Raw genomic sequence first — 20,799 nt, forward strand, 5'->3', positions numbered from 1 at the left:
TCCAGTCTGGACATTATTACTTATATTATTATTACTTAAATTATTGGGACTAAAGATACTTCTCAGGGAAGATAAGTGATGAGTGATCAGGAGCAGGCAGAAGAAGAAAGGAATGAAGCAGAAAGACCAAAGATCTGCAATAGACAAAGTAGAAACAAGGAAGTGTTTATGCTTGTTCAGTGTACAATCTGCAAGCTCTGAGTGGCAATTCTTCCTCCAGTGAGGGCATTTATGATCGTGGCTGTGCACATTTTCAGTAGAATTCAGTTTCTTTTGTGGTATATGCTTTCACGTTGCCAGAGGACATCACTCCTCTACTTGGCCATCTGTTTTCCTGTAGCTTCTTGGTAATGAAGTACTCCTTGGGGGAGAGGAGGAGAAAAAAAACAGAGGGGGGAAGGAGTGTAACAATGTATGCCTTGCATCTTTACAAACCATGTTTTGTTTTTACAAAAAAGGGGAGGGGTGTGAAATAAAGGTGAGAGAGGCTGTAAAGCGCCCCAAAAGTAAGTCCTAGAGGTTTTTAGCTGCAGTAGGAAAAGCAGGAATGGTAGGTGAGCTGTGGAGAACAAATAGTCCTGAGACTTAATTCTTGTTTTGTGTCATTTGCAACCTTACACCTCTTTGACTTATGCTTTGGCTAGTTTATCATGACTTCTTAATTTTTTTCTCCTCAATCTTTGACCTTATAAATCTTGTATTCAGATGTTTCTGAAGTTAATCCTCTTAAAGAACGCAGCTTGCATGACAATTTTATTAACTTAATTTGAAGGCAATTATATTTCTAAATAGAGATCTTGAAAGACATCATCGTAATGTATATATGGTGTTTTGCTTGAACAGTAGAGGTTTCTGTACAATATTGACTGGCAGTTACTACTGAAGTAAAACATGTAATATGCAGGAAAGTAATGACTCCTTGCAGTTGTTCAAAAGTAATGCCTTGGGGAGGACTTTCAAAAATGGATTTATCAACACAAGTACTTAGTAAATGAAGTTGAATTAATCCTGACCATTGCTCTGGGAAGTAGCTACAGTCACTAGAGGGGAAGATTGTTGTACTTAACTGAGCTGTAAATGGCTAGTTTTAAAGCTGTTTTCAGTCATGCTCATACTGACAGAATTTTCTTAGAAATTTGCTAAACATGTAGAATAGACAGAAATACTCCTTTTATCTTTAACCCTGTATCAAATATAACAAAGCCAAACTTGACATTTGTGTATTCAACATACATAAATTTTCTTGGTTCATTTTTATTTTTTGTTTGTTTATTTTGTCCTTTTTCCTCCCTCCCCCTCTGTCTATTATGTAGAGAAGCTGCAGGCAGTTTTGCAAATTTCCAAGCCGCAAATGGAGGTCTATAATGACAGTACTAACCTGGCATGCCGCAATGGACATCTCCAGTCAGGTGGGTTTGGTTTTACCAGTGCCTATTGAGGGGATGTCTCTCAGTTTCTGGTGTATTGCAGGGAAAAATATGCAATGCTATGTTCTGGCCCCACCAATATTTTAAGAATTGCTTTATATTTGTTTTTAAAAGCTTTATATAAAATACATTCCATCCGTTCTATGGCTTTGATGACACTGTTTTATTTTGTAGTATTTAGTTCTCTCATACAATGTCTGTCCTAGAATCCAAAACTATTAACTAAGACAACGTTTTAGAGAATATTTCTCATGTTATATACTTAAAGGAATTAAATTAAACCTGTTTTGGAAAGTGTCAAAGTCAATGTAGGATATGTAGGTTATATATTGTGCCTACATAAGTAGTTCTTCCTTTGTGATATTGTGAGTTTGCATTTGCATTAAGTTGCTTTAAATTTCAGGGTTTTTTTACTATGAGAAAGTGATACATGATTAAAACAAGGCGGGGGGGGGGGGGAAAGCAGCTCTTGCTTTTTGTCAAAGAAGGTTGTGTTTATCCTTTCCCAGAAGACTGCACCAGGGATACTAAAGTATCCAGAAGTAAACTTGTTTGTCCATACACAAGGAATCTGTGAGGTTTTTGAATTGTCTTCAGGGAATGTTTTAAGCCAGCAGTAAGCTATTGTCACAACTGTGATTTCAACTGATAATTCCTACAGTAGACTATAATGAGGTTAAATAAAATAGAGAGCTAACAAGCAATGGAATTCATAAAGCTTGTCTACTGAGTCAAGAGCAGTATTCAGTTTTTAAACTAAATAAACTTGAAACCATGTAAACCACATGCTTTGTCTTTCTTTTTAGCTCAATTTCTAGTTCTGAAGTCATCTTACTGTTTGGGTTTATTCCTTCTAATGTATGAGAACTTATAGTGGAACAATGTTATGTTAGACACCTTTAGATTACTCTATGTGTGGTATTTTTAACTGCATTTGTCAAAAAGATTTAGTTAAAATGGCTCTTCCATGTAAGTTCCTATGTAGATCGAGCTTAAGAACTCTTTACCTTAAATGATCCATTACAACTCTTCTCTTTTTACCTGGTTGGGTAGAGATTGAATGAACGAATACACATATCACATAGAAGTTGATAACGTGCTCCATCTGATTCAATGCAAACAGCTTTTTCTTTAAACTCTTTGCTCTATATGTTGTTGTACCTTTTTCTCAGAGTATCTCAGAACTGGATGCTGCAGGAGAAGGTTAGACTTTCACTCTTAAAACTGCTAATGTAGCTCCTTCGATCTGTTAGTAACAGAGCATAGAATATCCATTGGCATCTACTGGACAGGAAGAAACATTTTGCCATTCTGTGGCAGGTGTTTTCATTTACAGAAATCCCTGTAGCAGAGTTGGTCAGTGTTGGTAAACTTGTGGAAATTAATATTAGTCAGTTTACCCATTTGGAGTCATATTATAGAAGATGGATGACTGAACCACTTCTGCAAAACTGTGGAGGAAAGGGTAGCAAAACAACTGCAAAGGGCCATGGTCTTCTGGGGATGCTTTTTTCTAAGAGTCTTCCCACTTTCTGAAAAGGAACGTGGGCTAACGGAGAAACTTTGATTTACCAGCCTCAGTGGGATCTGAGAAGAAACAGAAGGACTGAAGAGCAGGTCATGAAAAAGAGTTAGGTACCAGGCATCTACTGATTACTCTGAACAAGACTTCAAGAGGCTTGTTCCATTTGCATTTACATTGCCAAAGGTAAACTTTAGATTCACAACTTGTGGAAGTTAGAGGTTTACCCAAAGTACTGAACTTCTCCTGCAGCTGTGGGGTCCTTGATAGTGCAAGGAAAGTCAGCCTATTAATTGATGTCTGAATTTCTTAATTGGCTGGTGCCTATGCTCATTCTCTGTCATGCTCTCTGTCTTTTTTTCTTTTTTTTGGGGGGGTATGGGAGCATGGAGTCTTGTTTGTAAGAACATGTTGGTGCTACACTTTTTTCTTAAAAGAACTTCCTTTATGCATGTATTTTCACATGGACAGCTGCAATCATTGGAAAACACAAAGTAGATAACAAATTCTTAGAAAACTGTACAAAATCAGCTTGCAGGCTACTTGAGATAAGAGGACTGCTGTTACTGAGACAACAGAGGTAGCTGAGCCACAGGACTCTGGCATAAGCTTCATTTTTCTGTCTACATAAAGTATTACCTGTGCTGTTGCCTAATCAGGCTGGACTTTTAAAAAACTCCAGGATTTTATGAAGTGTGAAATATGGTCATTCATAGTTTTAACATCCAGAAAGTGCCTTTTTGCCCGTTCTTTGGTCAAAAAGTGTTTTGCTTTCTTTCGTTTTCCTTTAAAGACCAAAGTCTTTAAAGATGTTTTTTTGCTTCTTAATTCTGTCTGATATTCTATTCTCGCAGCTATACTGCACATTTTTTGTATTTCCAAAATGTTACTGATGTGAGATTCTTCCTTCTTTCAAGATACTATTCGTGTCAGCCTTTCAGACCTATTTACTTGATTCTAGCACAAATGACTACCTATCCCTGTCTTCCTCATTCATAGTTTCCTAACTTACCTGACTAGCTAGAGATTTTTCATGAAAATGTATCTGATGGATTTATAATGAGGTTTTATTAGACCTCATCACAGCAGTATCACCAGCCCTTCAGTTGCAGAAGGCTATGTAGTAACTCATCTAAAGAGTAAGATCAAGACCCAAAACTTTTATTTTGAAATACACATTTATTAATATCCATCACTCTTGTTCTCGTAGCAATCTTAAATTAGATGTAAAACAGTTTAGCTGTATTTTTTTACTCAAACGTGCATGTTTTCCTTTGCGTTGTGGGATGTTGGCTTTTGTTTTTAAACTTGTTTGGTAAGGAGATTATACCCGTCTTGCCAAAGGCAGTGTTGATGAGTTTTATGAACTAATTTACTGGGCATACAATACTGATAGTATTACAGTAATTCCAGTGTACCATTTTACATCTAATGTGTAAATCTTAGCATGATATGCGATCACAGAAAGCGTTCATTTTTTCTTTCTTACCACAACATTAGCACTGCGCAAGTAGCTAGTATTTTATCTCAGTTTTCACTTAGAAGGATTTGCTGGCATGTCTTTAATAGTAGACATATTGGCAACGGTTTTCAAGTTGCAAAAATTCTACTCTTAATACTGAAGCCTTTTTAAGGAGCTTCCCAAGTAGAAGAACAAGTAACAATAAGATTTTTTTTTAACACCATAATTTCACAAGAGTAGGTCTTTGACATGGCTCTGTCAATTCAGAAAGAACAACTGTGTCCCTGATCTGTGGAGCTGTGCTACCATTTGAAATGTAGAACATGTCCTTGTTAGTTGCTGAAGCTTTCTGTTAGGTAGCTTTTATTACTTGAATCTACCTATTTGAAAAATCTGAATATAATCTTTGAAGGAATTACTATTTTGGAGCTATTGTGAATGCTGATCCTGAGTAACTATCAGTCTTGCAATTGCTACATGTATTTTTCTATGCAATATTTGCAGAAAATGTATAGCTAAGCAGTTTAAAGATTTATTTATTTTTTAAATAAAACTATATACATAAAGTTACAGACAATTCTAGACTGGTGAAATATTTTTTTTTCCAACTTGGGGTCCACAGACCACATGTAATAACTTCTCTTAGTCGCTTCATATCAGTTGTCAATAGGCATACGTGAGGAATATTGCCTGATGATTTTTAGGGTTTCACAACTAAAGGCTGGAAACTGTTCTGCAATACTGGAACCACTGCTGCTAGTTTTCATTTAAACATTTTTTTTTATGCGTAAGAAATTATAAAGCAGCAAAAACTTGTTTATAAGAAGTGCCTTAATCTGTTGGGGTTTTTTTTCTGTATGATCTAGTGGTGTTACCTTGGAGCTTTAAAGTAAATTATTCTACCCAGTCAAGAATAAAATCAAAATGATCAAGCTCCTATTGCTATCCTATAAGTATATATGAAGTAGACAATTGAATTGTTCAGTGTTTCAAATACACTTGAACAAATGCCATGATCTCTGTGATTAAACATATTTTAGGCACGTCCTTACTGTTTTATATGGAATGGTGAAACATTTGGCAAAAAGCTGCTGGAGATATTACAAAGGTTTTAAGGCCACTTGCAGCATATTTTCAGTCTTTCAGCAGATGACAAATACAAATGGATAAGAAATGTGGTTTGGGGGTTTTGCCTTTGTTACAGTAAAATATATATTTTTACATAATGAAACAGTAGGGGCTATCAGTCTGACAGGTGACACACATGCTTTTAAACAACGCTTTAGAAATAGGTGAATTTTAGATAAACTGTAATTCTGAGAAGTTTGATCACATTTTTGTTCTTCAGTGAAAATTTGTAGATAAAATTAAGTTTCTCTTTTGAGTTGACACTGAACAGCTATGTTAAGAGTAGTTCATCGGTGCTTCTTTCTGTGCTACCCTTTCAGGACTGACCACAGAACATATGTCAACTTAGTGGTCTTGATTCCTGGAGATACAGCTAGAGTAAATTGTAATCTGTATTTAAACTCTTCTCTTTTTCCTTCTCCCTCCCTGTATTTCCAGCTTCCTGAAATACTCCTTACTGTGCAATTTTATGATTCTTAAAATTGCAATATGTGTCTGTTGTTCTCAATAGATGGGAAAGTGTGATAATTGAGCAACATGTTGGGGTGAAGGAGAAGGAGGAAAACTACTTTAGCTTTTTCGAAGCCTTCCCATGTTGACTTCAAGCCAGCTGTGCAAATGAGGCTGAAGAAGAAAAACAGCTGCCAAACTGAGTGCCACCTTTTGATTAAATTGGATCAAAGCGTTGAGTAGCTAGCTTTTTTTATAGACTTATATGCTGCTTTTTGAACTTGAAAGTTACTACGTCTGCCTGATTTTGAAGAGTTTTTGACTTGGAGATTCCTGCACAGGAATCTCCTAAGTAAATGTAACCACCTCTGGATCTGTGTGTGATTTAGTCAGTAATCAGTTTTTTGGTTGGTTTCTTTTACAAGAAATATCTTACAGGTAAATGTAGTTAATTATATTCTTCAAGTTCCCTTGGTTTTTGCATATTGATACATCTGCCTTGTTTATGATGACCCCTGCAGAGTTTCTGTAACTCTAAAATGGGGTAGATTTGTGACTGAAGAAAGGCTTTGGGAGCTTGTTAGCCCAGGTAGTTCAACCCATGCATAACTGCAGACTGTGCAAAGATTTGCTCCTGGTAGTATGCTAGACTTATGTTTAAGGAGGCTGAGAACGTGGTAGTAATTATCCTTCCATGATACTGTTTCACTGAAGTATTCTTACTTGAATGTTTTAAACACAACATTCAAAATTATTATGTTTTCTACTGAAAGTGCAGTTCAGTGAAAAATAATATTGCAAGTAAAAATTATTCATAAAGCTGTTAACATCCTTAAAAATCAGAGTTCTTTGGCCCGCTGCTTAAGACTAACAAGATAAACTGAGCTGAATATTTCTAAAATCTTAGTGAAGAAATTTGTAGCTGAAATCCATCTTGAGCTTCCTTACCTCTGATGCCATATTTCTCTTATCTAATCAAAAGGCTTCTTAATCCTTTTAAAAGGATATAAAATAAGGCAGCATTTACTGTTTTCATTGCAGACAACAGTACTGTACTAGACAGCTTTCAGTACTGTATTCTCACCACCAAAAACCCTGATCTGATGCTGCACTCTAATTGTTAACCAGCCTGACCAACCTGTGTGCTCACTGTAGCACATTGTTACCTCTTAGTCTCTGTTTTGATGTTTTACACTTGCCATTTCTGTGCCAAGGAACCTTATTTTATCATGTATTCTATACAGAGAATGTAGAAAACAAGTGCTATTTCACTTACTGTGGACCAAAATGGCCTTTTGTAGTTTAATCACCTGTGGCCAGTATGTTGTTATATCTGTCACCAGATTTGAGACCTTCCTGCTCCATCATGGAGGTGAATTAGAGCAAGTGTGAACAGAATGTGTGGTGGTGGTTGAATTCAGTGGTATAATATAATATTCTAAGATTTAGTTTTAAATGTAGGAAGGTAAGCTGCTTCAGAGCTGTCCATTCAGAATTTGCTTACCCCTTGAGATTCCTGATGTGAAACAAAGTTCTGAGAAAAAGCTCCTGATAGTTGCTTGCAGGTATAATTGTTTTAATTTTCCCAAATTAAAGTGCCTCGGTGAAGCTTCTGTGTGGAAGGTGCTAGTTAGTGTTAGCTAGCATCCGAAGTAACTAGCATGCTAATATCACTTAAGGAGTGAATGTTCTGGATCTAATGGCTAATGAATGTTCTGGATCTAATTGCTTGAAATTTGGGGATTATTATAATGAATATTCTTAGGAGTTCTTGGGAAGGAAAATCTTCTGGCTTGTGTTCTGTTGTCTTCTGTCTTAGATGTTCTTCCCTTAAGACAGGACATGGCAACCTCCAGCTTTTGTAAGGTGGCTAACTAGTGTTGGTTTTGAGAGCTCCTAAAAATGCAAAACTTAACTTTAGGAGAAAGCTGCAGTTAATATCCTCTTAAAAGTACTAAACCTCTTTAAAAACTAGTATTATTCTGCTAGAATACTGTATTATGTCTCAACAATACTGTCTTCAAGTTAGAATTGGTGGTAAAAGCATGACTGCTGAAAGTGTTCTCATGGCGTTGGTTTTTCTTTATAGAAAGTGGAGCGGTTCCAAAAAAGAAGGATCCCTTAACGCACACGAGTAATTCCCTTCCTCGTTCAAAAACTGTTGCAAAAACTGGATCCACAGGTCTTTCAGGTCACCATAGAACTCCTAGCTACAGTGGGATATCATCATCTTCTGTGTCTAGACCAGCACCTAATCCTGCAGCTTCAACTCACAAGGTATGGTGAGGATAAATATAGTAGTATACACTTGGGAAAATCAATGTCAATTCCAGGAAAACCTTTGGATTTACTGCCTTTGTTGCAGTATTGTAATAGCAAAAAGTTTTTGGAAGAGGAAAAAAAAAAAAGCCAAAAACCAAACACCTGATTTTTTGGCAGCCTTTTGAGCTAGGCTGTAGAGTGGATTTTAGAAATCAGGGGACATAGGGTGGCTCCATGGCAAATGGATTTTAATTGTAATCACAGTAATAAATGATAATATTTGTTTTGAAAATTGCATGGGAAACTGGCTGAAGCTTATCTAGGAGAAAAGTAAATGCTACTCCCAGTTTGTAAAAGATGGAGAAAAAAACCCTTTTACTCCAGAACTAAAGATTTTCCCCTGACGTGTTTCTTCTCTTCCAAAGCATGCGTGCACAGGTTGTATTGCAACTACATTGAAAAGCAAATTATGGTTAGATTATGACTTAAATACAAAAGTATGTCCTATACTAATAAGACAGAAAAATGCTGCATATCTTTTGGCCCATCTCTTTCCCTTTGATCTTTATCTTCCCCCGTTACTCCCGCAGTAAAGTAGAATAAAGACCAGAATGGACAGAATATAAATGTTGTTAAACATTATTGCTGCTATAATATGAATGCTTTTAAATGGCCTGTTATCAAAGTATGACAGCAGTAGAAATTCTTGCTTATAGGTATTTGAGAATCTGAAACAGTTTGTGATGCTCTATTCTAGAGTGCGCTAAGGGAAATACTGCAGTTAAATGTAATGAATTATTTTAAAAACAAAACACCACCACTAACCAACAAATAAAAACCACACCAAAACAAAACAAACAAAACCAAGCCAAAAAAAAAAACCCTCGCCACTGTAGCCTAAGATGTTCTAACTTTGGCTTAGTATGATAGTATGATTTGTAGCAAAATATAGCAACACAATATTTGGTATTTGTTAATGTATTAGGTTTTACTGGAGCAAATGAAATGTAGAAGTAATTTTGTTAACAGTATGCTTTAAAAGTACAGAGTTTTGTTTATTTTGGTTTTCTTTTCTCCAGGTTGCTCCTAAAAATAGCAGAACAAATAAGCCCTCTACTCCTACCACAGCTCCTCGAAAAAAGAAAGACTTGAAAATATTTAGAAATGTGGACAGTAATCTTGCTAATCTTATCCTGAATGAAATTGTTGATAGGTAAGTCTGAAGAAAAGTAGGCTTTTCAATGCAAAAACCACCAGTTTTTCATTCAGTAGAGTCTTGTCCCCTTGGAATGAAAATTAGTGCTTCTAGTTTGCTGTGGGTTTTTGGGAGGTTGTTCTGGTGGATTTTTTTGTTGTTGTTACTTTGGCAAAAGGATGAAAATTCAAATCAGAAATGCTTCTCTTTTTCAATGCTCAGCAATATAAGTTGTAGATTTCCTCAAAAAGGTTCTGTATAAATAGTGAAATGCATTAAATTAGTCAGCTGCAGCTGAAAAAGAGTATCTCATTGTTAAACTAATTAGTATTCCATTTCTTTGTTAGTGGGCCAGCTGTCAAATTTGATGATATTGCAGGGCAGGAACTGGCTAAACAAGCTTTGCAAGAAATTGTTATCCTTCCTTCTCTTAGACCTGAGGTAAGCGACTGGGTTTTGTTATTACTCTGTGGCAGAATCAAAGAAATGTATTGTGCTTTACACATGAAGTGGTGATTCTTGAATCCTGCCTTTACTAGTTATGATTGCTGTCAATAGCTGTGTGGTGATAGCCATCCTGGAAAAGAAGAATGAAGAATTTAAGTGTTAAACTACCATGAAATTCCTTGTGTTCTGGTTAGCCAATGTTAAAGAAAGTGACTGAGGCAATAGCTTAAAAAAATAAACCAAAATCAAAACAAACCCCAGCAAACCATAAACCCCTAAAAAAAACAAACCAACCAACCAAATCCTGAAAATTTGTGAGACTGTTCCAGGTAGCTATAGCTGTTTGTCCAACCCTATACAGACATGTAACGTACAGAGGCCAGAATTGGAAGAGTGAAAGAAATGAGATTTGTGTAGGTAAGTTAAATCTGATCTGAAAAATATTAAATTGGTATTGTGGTCATGTTCTCTGTGGATGTTGGTTAGACATTCTTAATAGTCTGTTCACAGCAGGAGAGGATGCAAAGAAGCGTAGTAGTAAACAAGCAAGTACGCTGAGGTGTCTGATATTTGAGGATGGATTTCTTTGCTGAGTGGAAATTGGTCATTTAGGCTTTTATTTATCATAAGTGGTACCTCAACTACTATGACTGCCTAGATTCAGGTTTGGTCTGCCTACTACTGGAATTTTCTGAGCCACTTTTTAAAAATATTAAATTGGTCGTTTTCTAAAGCTGGACTTGCTGAAAGTTGCTGGACTCTTGCAGAAATTGCATGCAATAATTTACTGCAGCACTGATGATTCAAGCAAAATTACTCTTTGTTCTCTTTTGCTCCCTTGTGGGTCTCTTGTCACATTGACGGTTGACTGGAGTTGCTCTGTGGTCTTCCTCTTTCCTTGAATGCAGTTTCTGGTTTTGAAGTGTCATGCGGAAGAAACCCTGAACCTGGCATATCATCACAGGAATACTAGGCCTGAGGAAAACAAAGCTTTGGCATCAAATATGCATGCTCTGGTATTTTTATGCAGAAGGAAAATGTCACTGTACCCTCTGTTATTACAGTGCTTTAGTATGTTAAGTTTGTTGTTCAGTAACACTAATATAATGAGCTGGGTAGGAATGACTTTGAGATGTGAGTCTTGGAAGAGTTATGACTTTTTTCCAATAACAGTTGATATTTTCAATAAGGTCTTTTTCAAATGACTATAGCTAGCAGTGGGCCTGACCTCAGTGTGGATTGAGATATAAGGAGGACAGAGAATCCTGTGAATTTTTAAACTTTCCTTGGTTTTGTTCCTTGTAAATGAACATAATAGATGTGGCAACTATTGGGCAATATTTAGTCAATTAAATTTTAACATCAATGAAGTTTTGAACTCAAATTAATATTTGAACAAGCCAATTAATGGTATTTTTGTGGGAGATCGAGAGTTGAGGTGAAAGAATAGAAAACATTGGCTAGAGACATGACTGCAACCACTTCAGCAGTAAGATGCTAATAAAACAGTAGCAATTAGTTCAGACCATGTTTAGCACGATTAGTCTGTTAATAAAAATCTTAAAAGCTTAGTGTGTCTCAGTGGTAAATGGCAGTTGTGGCTTAACTGTAGTCGGTCCTCTTAAAAATACTGGTATTGGAGCTGGTAATGGAGCTGTTTCTTATTATGGATATCCTGGGAAGGAGTGCCTGCCAACAAGGGTGTTTGGGCACGGTATTATATATAAAATGATGCTCTGTTACTCCTTTTGTTTGATGGAATTATTAGAAGCTGGAAAAGAGAGGTGAGTGTGAGGCCAAAACCGGAACTCCAAAACTCCTGAAAGTGGTAAAGACAAAGTGCTGGGGAAAACAGGCTGCAGGATTAATTAGATGTGCGCTATGAGAACTTGTAGATTTGCTTGCTGTGATGCTACGTATTATGGGTGCAATTTTGTAGTGTAGGAAAGATGAATCCAATGCAAAGTGAGAGGGAGGAGATTATTATCAGTAGCATTTGGAGAGAGTAGGTGGTTGTTAAGTAATATTTTAAATAGTTTCGGTCAAAGCTATTTAATTTAATAAAAAAAAAAGACAAGGATGAAGTGGTTCTTCCATATGGAGTTAGTAGGAACATTGCTTTAACTGTCCTTCTACACACCTGCATTTTCCCCCTTTTAAAATGGAATTGATGTTTTCAACTTTTTAGGCTGGTCTGTCACGATGAATGTGTTACTGCCTTTTATACTCGTTTCACAGTGCCTCTGTTCACAGAATGATCATAATGTAATTTAACTGTTTTATGGGAAACAACGACATGCATTAGGTCAAGTTAGCAACAGAACCTAGTTCTCTAAAAACATTGCTACTAGCACTGCTACTGTTGCTACCAGTGCTAGTCAATGAGCCATTCCTCAGTCTTAAACCATTTTCTTACAGAGGTAAATCAACATTTTCTTTAAGTCTTTGAAGGTAACTTACGATGATGTACTTTTCAGTTATTTACAGGACTTAGAGCTCCTGCACGTGGATTATTGCTGTTTGGCCCACCAGGAAATGGGAAGACAATGTTGGTGAGAAAATGACTTCATGCATGAATTAGTGGGCTTAAAATTTAACCATGAGGGGTGGCTTTCAGTTTGAGTGTTGTATATTCTTCCTGGATACCTGTTATGGTGTTGATTTGATATAAAAATGCAAAATTGTTCTTAACTGTGGATTTTATGGGGGAGGAAGTTGCTAAACTGTTCTTTATTTAATTCTCTTCAATATCACAAGTAATACTTTAAAACTTAAACTAGCAAGTCCATGTTTCATTTTTCAGAGAGAGTAAAAGTAACACGGTTAACTGTGTACAGCAGTGATTAGTCACAAATGGTCTGCTCTCCACCAAAATATACTAGAAGTGCATTTTTGGAAATGGGGAAGGAGACGATAGCAAGAAAGGGGGTTGTCTGACTTCCACACTGCTATGCAAGGAGTATAAGTGCTGTGGAACTGTCTGTCTGCTGCTTGTTTTCTCAGCCTCATGTGCTGGCTTCAGGGGACTGGAGGGAAATGGCTGTGCATCAGCCAGGGAGTGTGGGGTGTCCTGATGAAGCTGAGCCGGGCGCATTGTCCTGCATCACATGGCGTGGCTGCAGCTGCACGCTGCCATTGCTCGTACTGAAGCTGGATCAGCTCTGAAGCACAGGAGTGTGAATGCTGAGCAGCTCGCTTTGCCTCATCTGTTATGTTTTACATACTGGAACATAATTGATAATCACTAAAATTAAACTGTATAACTGAGGAATTGTAATTGCTTGAATATGGTGAAACTGTTAAAGAGGAGGGTATTCTGTGTGAGTATTTTGGCTGAACTGACTTTTTTTTTTCTAGCTTTCCTCTGAAAACAGTTTTTGTATAGATAGGGTATAGAGGGGAAAAACCACCCGTAACTTTTAATGTGATTGAATCCAACTGCTACCCTAAACTACTCTTCTAAATGAGTTAAAACTGTTTCAGATGTCTGCTCAGGATACACTGAAAGGAGCTGGAGGCTTGTATTCTTCAGTAAGCAAGTTGTAGTTGGCTGTAGAGATGATGTGATTAGAGAAGTCTGAGGGAGGCTGGAAATTTCTGTAGTTGTTAGACCACTTATCTGTTCCTATTTGTAAGTGGACTGTACAGAAGTGTGCTGTAGTATCTACAAGGTGTTCGCTTTGAAGGAATAGGGGTTTTCAAATTCAACAATCAGGACGTAAGTGCTAGCTACAGAAGCAGAGTGGTATCTTCAATGTGATGTTTTAAAAAATACCTTTTTTCATCTGTCCTAGGCCAAAGCAGTTGCTGCAGAATCAAATGCTACTTTCTTTAATATAAGTGCAGCGAGCCTAACTTCAAAATACGTAAGTAGCAGCTGTAAATTGTATTGATCTGAAAACACACATGCTGTAACTGGGGCTTAAGAAGTCCAGAGATTTCTGATGAGTCCTTGGTGAACTGTTAGCCTATACTGAATATAAAGTTTAAAAAAAAAAAAACTTGTGAAGTAAAAAACATTGTTTTGTGCTTGTGATAACTCAATGTCAAAAGCTTTAGCAGTTCAGGATGACCCTGGCTGTCATATAAATGAGCATTTGTGGGTTTTTTCTTTAAAAAGTAAATTAAGTGGGTCCCAGCTCCCTTTCTCTGTGATAATATAGGCACCAAAATCTCTTGACAACTCATTTGTGATCATAAGTGAAGTTGTAATGTTTCTTTTAAGACGTAAACAATATTGTCATATGTAATACTACACTAGTGATAGTCTGTGGTGAATGGACTGGGTGCGATTGATTATCAGCAAGATTTTCTGTAGGTCCTTATGTTAGCTCTCTTGTAATAAACACTTTCTAAATCCCTTCCAAAAACAGTTTATTGTTGTTTTAGGTGGGTGAGGGGGAGAAACTGGTGCGTGCTCTATTTGCAGTAGCCAGAGAACTTCAGCCTTCTATAATTTTTATTGGTAAGACCATAAATAATGTTGACTTTTGTGTATTTTCTTAAATACTTTGACTTATGAAATTGGAATCATCACGTAAACTTCTTTTGGGTAATTCTGCAGTGTAGAACAAGTATCTCAGATATGACCTGCTGGCTAATCAGTAGTTCCATATGTTATTTAATTGGTCTTAATAGTGGGAAGAAATACCCTCAAAACCACAAATGCTGTACTATCTTTACAGGGTAAGTCCATTTATGTATTAAACTTCAAACATGAAAATGGGTTTTGCTTGTCCAGAGTTGCAGTTTATTATCAGCAGGAGATTTTTTTTTTCATCTGTGCTTGGTGTTACATATTCAAAGGACAACATGTTATATAAGCTTTTAAACTTCACCAAGATTTGCCTGTCTCCTGGGGAATAAAGATCTGATCTCTCTTACTGGAGCCCTATATTAGCAGAAGAACTTAGGCAAATAGGAAGACTTTAATGTTATATGCTTAATTAAGATGTATTTCTTTGTTTTCAGATGAAGTTGATAGCCTTTTGTGTGAAAGACGGGAAGGTGAACATGATGCTAGTAGGCGTCTAAAAACAGAATTTTTAATAGAATTTGATGGTGTAAGTATTTAGTCTTGAGTATTGTTTGATTTAGCTGAATTGGCGAATGTAGTGGGTGCCAGTACAAGCTACATGTGAAGCACAGTAGGATTTGGCTGCTGGGGCTTAGCTCTGTCCTTCTTCCCCTCCACCTTGGTTGGCAAACAGCGCTTTTTTTTTTTTTTTTCTATTGCTGTTAATTTTTTACCTGCTTACTGTAGTATTCTTGAAAATTCAGTCTGGGATGAAAGGTAGTAATCTGAAGATTGGCTGAAATCATGGGTTGAAGGACTATGGACAGAGAAGAAAGGATAACAAATGGCAATAATAAAGGAGCTGTTAAAACAAATGTTCTTACAAGGCAAGAGGGACACTTGAGAGTTAGGCAGAGTTGAAGCCTTGATTGCAATTGTATGTTTTGGTGAAGCACATATCTTCTGGCAAAGTAAAAGATGATTAATGGCTTTTAAGTTGTGTCTTTTTTATTTTTAAGGGATATGTGTCACAAAAGCATGCACTGTCAAGGGGTAAGGTGAGACTTGAGAGATGAGGATTTCAAGCAGATCATGGGTATCCACAGCTCTGACACATCAGAAGGATTAATTTCTGTGTTAGTATGCTTTTTATTGAGCTATAAGTTTTTTCTTGGCATCATGACCTGGAGATGACAGGATACAGTAAGAATATATTTAATAGCACATATGTAATACCCAGGAAAAGGAACTGGGTTTCATAGTTGTGAGGGGGAACAAATTCATATCAGCATCTTTTTCTGTCACACAGTGTGGTGGGTTGACCCTGGCTGGAGGTCAAGTGCCCCCCAAAGCCACTCTGTCACTCCCCTTCTCAGCTGGACAGGGAAGAGAAAATATGGTGAAAGGCTCGTGGGTTGAGATAAGGGCAGGGAGAGATCACTCACCAGTTACCGTCACAGGCAAAACAGGACTCCACTTGGGGAAATCAATTTAGCTTATTACCAATCAAATAAGAGTAGGATAATGAGAAATAAAACCAAATCTTAAAACCCGCTTTCCCCTGTCCCCCTTCTTCCCTATCTTCATTTACTCCCAATTTTTTCTGCCTCCTTCCCCCCCCAGCAGCACAGGGGGATGGGGAATGGGGGTTGTGGTCAGTTCATCACATGTTGTCTCTGCCACTCCTTCCTCCTCAGGAGGAGGACTCCTCACACTCTTCCCCTGCTCCACCATGGCGTCCCTCCCACAGGCTGCAGTTCTTCACCAGCTGCTCCAGCATGGGTCCCCCATGGGGTCACAAGTCCTGCCAGCAAACCTGCTCCAGCCTGGGCTCCTCTCTCCACAGGGCTACAGCTCCTGCCAGGAGCCTGCTCCAGCGTGGCCTTCCCACAGGGTCACAGCCTCCTTTGGGTGTCTCCACCTGCTCTGGCATGGGGTCCTCCAGGGGCTGTAGGTGGATATCTGCTCCCCATCCTTCCTCCATGGGCTGCAGGGGGACAGCCTGCCTCACCATGGTCTTCTGCAGGGGCTGCAGGGGAATCTCTATTCCAGTGCCTGGAGCACCTCCTGCCCCTCCTCCTTCACTGACCTGGGTGTCTGCAGAGCTGTTTCTCACATCATCTCACTCCTTTCTCCACTGCTGTTTTCCGCAGCAGGTTTTTTTTCCCCTTCTTAACTAAGTTATCCCACCATGGCTGATAAGCCCGGCAAAACCTTGCCACACACACCCAATACATGCAACACTTTTTTTGTATTGAACAATCTTAGTTTATATTCCTCTTACACAGTGGAATATTGCTACAGTATGGAAGCAATAGTAATGAGGTGCAGGAGGAGAAAATAACTGTATAAAGAGACAAGAAGATAAGGGAAAACTTCTCCAAAGTGGAATGAATCAGGACAAATAATGTAATGTGGCAATGATATGCAGAAATTATTACACACACACAGAGTTTTCTCTTAAAATGAAAAGGGGAAAATTAAACATTGTTAGTAAGCTAGTAAACTTTGGATCAAGGTGTAACTATATTGTACAATATTTTTTGTGGAACTTTTTGGACTCAGTAAGGCAGCAACAGACTTAAGTCTATGAAGGATTGAACACTAGGTGACTAATAACATGTCTGTGATACCCAAATGTGTTTTCTGAAGTTTGGAAGCTGTAATGCTCTATATTCTGGGGTATAAAATCAAGTTATGCAATTGAGTGACTTGGGGAAAAACTACTGTGTCTGTGTGCTATTGAATAGCTTCTCATTTTGATTACTAGCTTCTTGCGAGACCCGTATTAGATGAGTCTCTGATTTAGTAGTTCTGGCTTTACCTCAGTGTAAGGTTTTGATTCTCTTTCTCTGTAGGCTTCAAAACAATGTTTGGTGTTAAAACTCACAAGAGCAGAAAGTTTCTAGCTTTTTAAACATGATTATCTCTGGATGACTAAACTTCTGAGTGCTTTTTGTAGTCTGTTTTCCCCAGCATTGAAACATGCAATTCCACAGCAACATTTGTGCTCTTGCACTACTCTTTTCGAGCAACATAACTTGAACACTTGTGTTTACATTCCTTTTTTTTTTTTTTTTCCTTTTTACTTTTTCGTAGTCTAAAGAATGTTTTAAAGCTAACTGCTGGGGGGGGCTGTGAGGAAAGCACATATGGTAAGATTCCATGAGTGTGATGAATCCATGGCAAGTCTGTAACTATTTTTGTTGTATTATTACTTGATGTATACTGAAAGCTGTCTTGCCTTCCTACATTATATAGGTGCAGTCTTCTGGAGAGGACAGGATACTTGTGATGGGAGCAACAAACAGGCCACAGGAGCTTGATGATGCTGTTCTCAGGTATCAAAATATCTCTTCCTTTGAGTACAATAATATGATGTTCATTATGAAGAGCAAGTTTTGCTACTTAGTGTCTTGGTTGTTTTTTAAGTTACAGAATAAGTACCAAAAGCTGCTTGGCAAGGTTAAATTATTTAACTTCTCACAGAAGTGCCTGTCTCATCTCTTTTGGGATACATCTGCACAAGCCTTGGAATTGTCTAAACCAGCAGAACCTGTTGAGACCAAGTCAGCATTTTATAACCCTCTTGCATCTTAATATATTGCTTTTTTTATTATTTGGATCTTAATGGCAGGATGAAGGAAGACATTTGACTGGTGAAATCCAATATTTTTTTCTCTGTGAATATTGGACTTCTGATGCCCCATGCAATTATAGACCTTGCTGTATATTTGCCTTAGGACTTTTTTGCTACAAGTTCTCATACTTGCTTTTCTTTTCATTTTTGATTGAGGAAAATAGGCATGTCAGCACTGTCTGAATAAATAAACCAAACTTTTAATGATTCCAAAGATTTTTTTTGTGTACAGTGAAGAGATGCTGGTAGTAGTCAGTGGTATTTCTGCCTTTAGAGTGTTTCCTCTCTGGGTGGAGTCTTGTAACTTCAAATAAGAGTAAGGTGACACCAGTGGCTTGTGCATATTGTTTGGTTGGTTGTTGGTTTTGTTGTTGTTGTGTTTTTTGTTTTGTTTTTTGTTTTTTATTAACCTGTAGTTCTACATGTAGGTAAAATTGATGTAGGTAAAATTCTGACATCAAACCAAATGTTAGATCTGTATGCGCTAAAAAATTATGAAAGTGTGTGTATATATGTATCTGTGTGTTTGGTTTTTTCCTAGACGATTCACCAAACGGGTATATGTGTCTTTACCAAATGAGGAAGTAAGTATTGCTTTCCATGCATTTTCTTCATTTGAAGATAAAATTTATTAAAAAAGAGAATAAAATACATCTCATAGGCTATACCCGAGGGGATGATTACAATTCTGTGAATGAACTTCTGGCTCAGCTTGGCCATATACACTGTGCTTTAATTCTGGTGACTGTCTGTAAGTTTTTGCATTTTTATTTTTTTTTTTACATGTGCTAGTAGCAAATCTGGTAGTAGCTACTCAGTATTTCTTGGCTGGTGAGGTGTTGGTTTGATACTAGCAGGCATGGACAAGTCTGAAGTAGGGCTTGCAGGAGCACGTTTGGTTGGCTGGAGAAGAGTATTTATTGCAAAAGATGAAAGTAGCTTTCTTAAAGTAATGTTTTTCAGCTCACCAGCAGATTAGAGCTTTTGATGAGGATTCTGATGTATTATTCTTGAAGTAGTTTGACCCTTGATCTCATTATTACCAAATCCCTATCTCTTCCCCTGAAGACATTATAGTGTATGGTCTAATCACAGAGGCACTGCAGGCAAGTTTAAACTAGTGAAACACAAAAGCAAACCTGACAAACACGTCGTTTCGTTGTTGCAACAGAATTTTAAGCATACCATGAAAATGAGTTTTACATCTGACAAATGTATCTTCTTTTCAGACAAGATTGATTTTGCTAAAAAATCTTCTAAGCAAGCAAGGAAGTCCATTGACCCAAAAAGAGTTGGCACAGCTAGCTAGGTAAGTATTTTGTAACTATACTAAATAAATACGCTCCTCCATTCATTCAGACTGTTTGGTTCAGTCAAAATGTAACTGAGGTAAATCATCAGATAGTGACAACACTTGCTGTGAATGAATTGGGAAGATAGTCTCCTGTCAGGGTGTATAGAAGTGTTTTTATATATGCACTTATATATATATTAAAAAAAATTTCCCTACACCACCTGCCTGGGTTTCTGTTGTTGAAACATGCTCATCAGTGCTTTTCTTTCTGAGGAGGAGATGGGAGGGGGATGTTTCTCTCCACCCGTCTCCCAGGCAGTCTAGCTTTCCTCCTTGATGCAAAAAGGCAGCACCAGTTTTACACTTGGCATGCATTTAAAATCAAAAGCAACTTTCCTTTGCTTGTCCATTGCTACCTTTGTTGAAGGTATTACCAACTATAGCAGAGCATGCACTGGTTAACTTTAGATTCTTTTCAGTTTCATAACTGATTGGGAAAAGTGGGTTACATGCCCTTCCTATTATGAAACTAAGTTGTTTTATGTTTTTCATGGTTAAGATGGGTACAGTCCTGCTGTTTGTCACCCTCAGAAATTAAATGTAGTGGGCGTGAAGGAAGTTAGACTGAAAAGCAGATAGAGCACCTAGGGCAGGAAGGAATGAAAACAGAGCGTGAGACACTAAAAATATGCAAGTGGATGTACTTCAGTTTCTGTTTGTGGTAGTACACGGGAGGTGAGTACAGTCTTGGATGTAGCATTTGTCAGCCTCTTAGTGTTAGTAACATTACAGAAATTCGATGTATAATCCAACTGAATAAATTCTCTGCTTGAAGGATGCTAGCTCAGGCCATGCTTAGGCTGCAGTAATAGCTAACTGGAGGAAAAAGACCGTGTCTTGGATTCTGACTGCAAATCTATGAATTAAAATGCAAATGCAACTTAAGTATACTTTTTTTCTTTAAAGGGTTTAGAGAAAATATAGAAGTTGAGGGTCCTGCCTACTGCATCTGCCATCTTTCTTTGTTTTGAAAGAGATGGGCATTTAAACTCCTTCATGATTTTGTGTTCCTTCGCTCCTCTGCAACTATTTCTATAAACTATGACAGGATTAATGATGTCCAGAAGACCGAGCTCTGAAGCTCTTGTTGCTGCAGCTAGCCACTGCTCTATAAGCTGGGTGGGGTTTTTTGGTGTTTGTGTTCTTTAGGTAACCCTTACTACTCCTTTTCACTTATGTTGGTAGTACGTGCTGGTGGCTTCCTGGTTCAGTGGAGACCTTTAATCTGCAAAGTATTTAACTGGTTAAGTTGGAAATTAAATCCAATTCTGGAAAAGCTCCGATGGAGATTGGGTCCTTTGATCCCCACCCCACCTCCTCCTTGTGGTTCTGAGGATTTAAATGATCTGTATGTCTGCCAGCCTTATTAAAAAAAAAAAAAACCAAACCAAGAACA

General features: G+C 37.6%; 1 protein-coding gene across 4 annotated transcripts in view; it reads left to right on the forward strand.

The window, feature by feature from the left end:
• Positions 1–20,799, forward strand: part of SPAST (spastin) — a 41,525-nt gene that overhangs the window by 10,369 nt on the left and 10,357 nt on the right. For 2 of the 4 annotated variants that reach the window (XM_075748858.1, XM_075748859.1), the window contains exons 4-14: positions 1,314–1,409; positions 8,079–8,266; positions 9,331–9,464; positions 9,794–9,887; positions 12,371–12,445; positions 13,688–13,759; positions 14,283–14,358; positions 14,865–14,956; positions 17,671–17,750; positions 18,591–18,633; positions 19,279–19,358. In XM_075748858.1, coding sequence (XP_075604973.1) covers positions 1,314–1,409; positions 8,079–8,266; positions 9,331–9,464; positions 9,794–9,887; positions 12,371–12,445; positions 13,688–13,759; positions 14,283–14,358; positions 14,865–14,956; positions 17,671–17,750; positions 18,591–18,633; positions 19,279–19,358 — 1,030 coding nt within the window. The remainder of the gene's footprint in view (positions 1–1,313; positions 1,410–8,078; positions 8,267–9,330; positions 9,465–9,793; positions 9,888–12,370; positions 12,446–13,687; positions 13,760–14,282; positions 14,359–14,864; positions 14,957–17,670; positions 17,751–18,590; positions 18,634–19,278; positions 19,359–20,799) is intronic. The other 2 variants (XM_075748861.1, XM_075748860.1) reach the window with 1 other exon arrangement.

Source organism: Balearica regulorum, chromosome 3 (genome assembly GCF_011004875.1).
Source record: "Balearica regulorum gibbericeps isolate bBalReg1 chromosome 3, bBalReg1.pri, whole genome shotgun sequence".
Lineage (NCBI taxonomy): Eukaryota > Metazoa > Chordata > Aves > Gruiformes > Gruidae > Balearica > Balearica regulorum.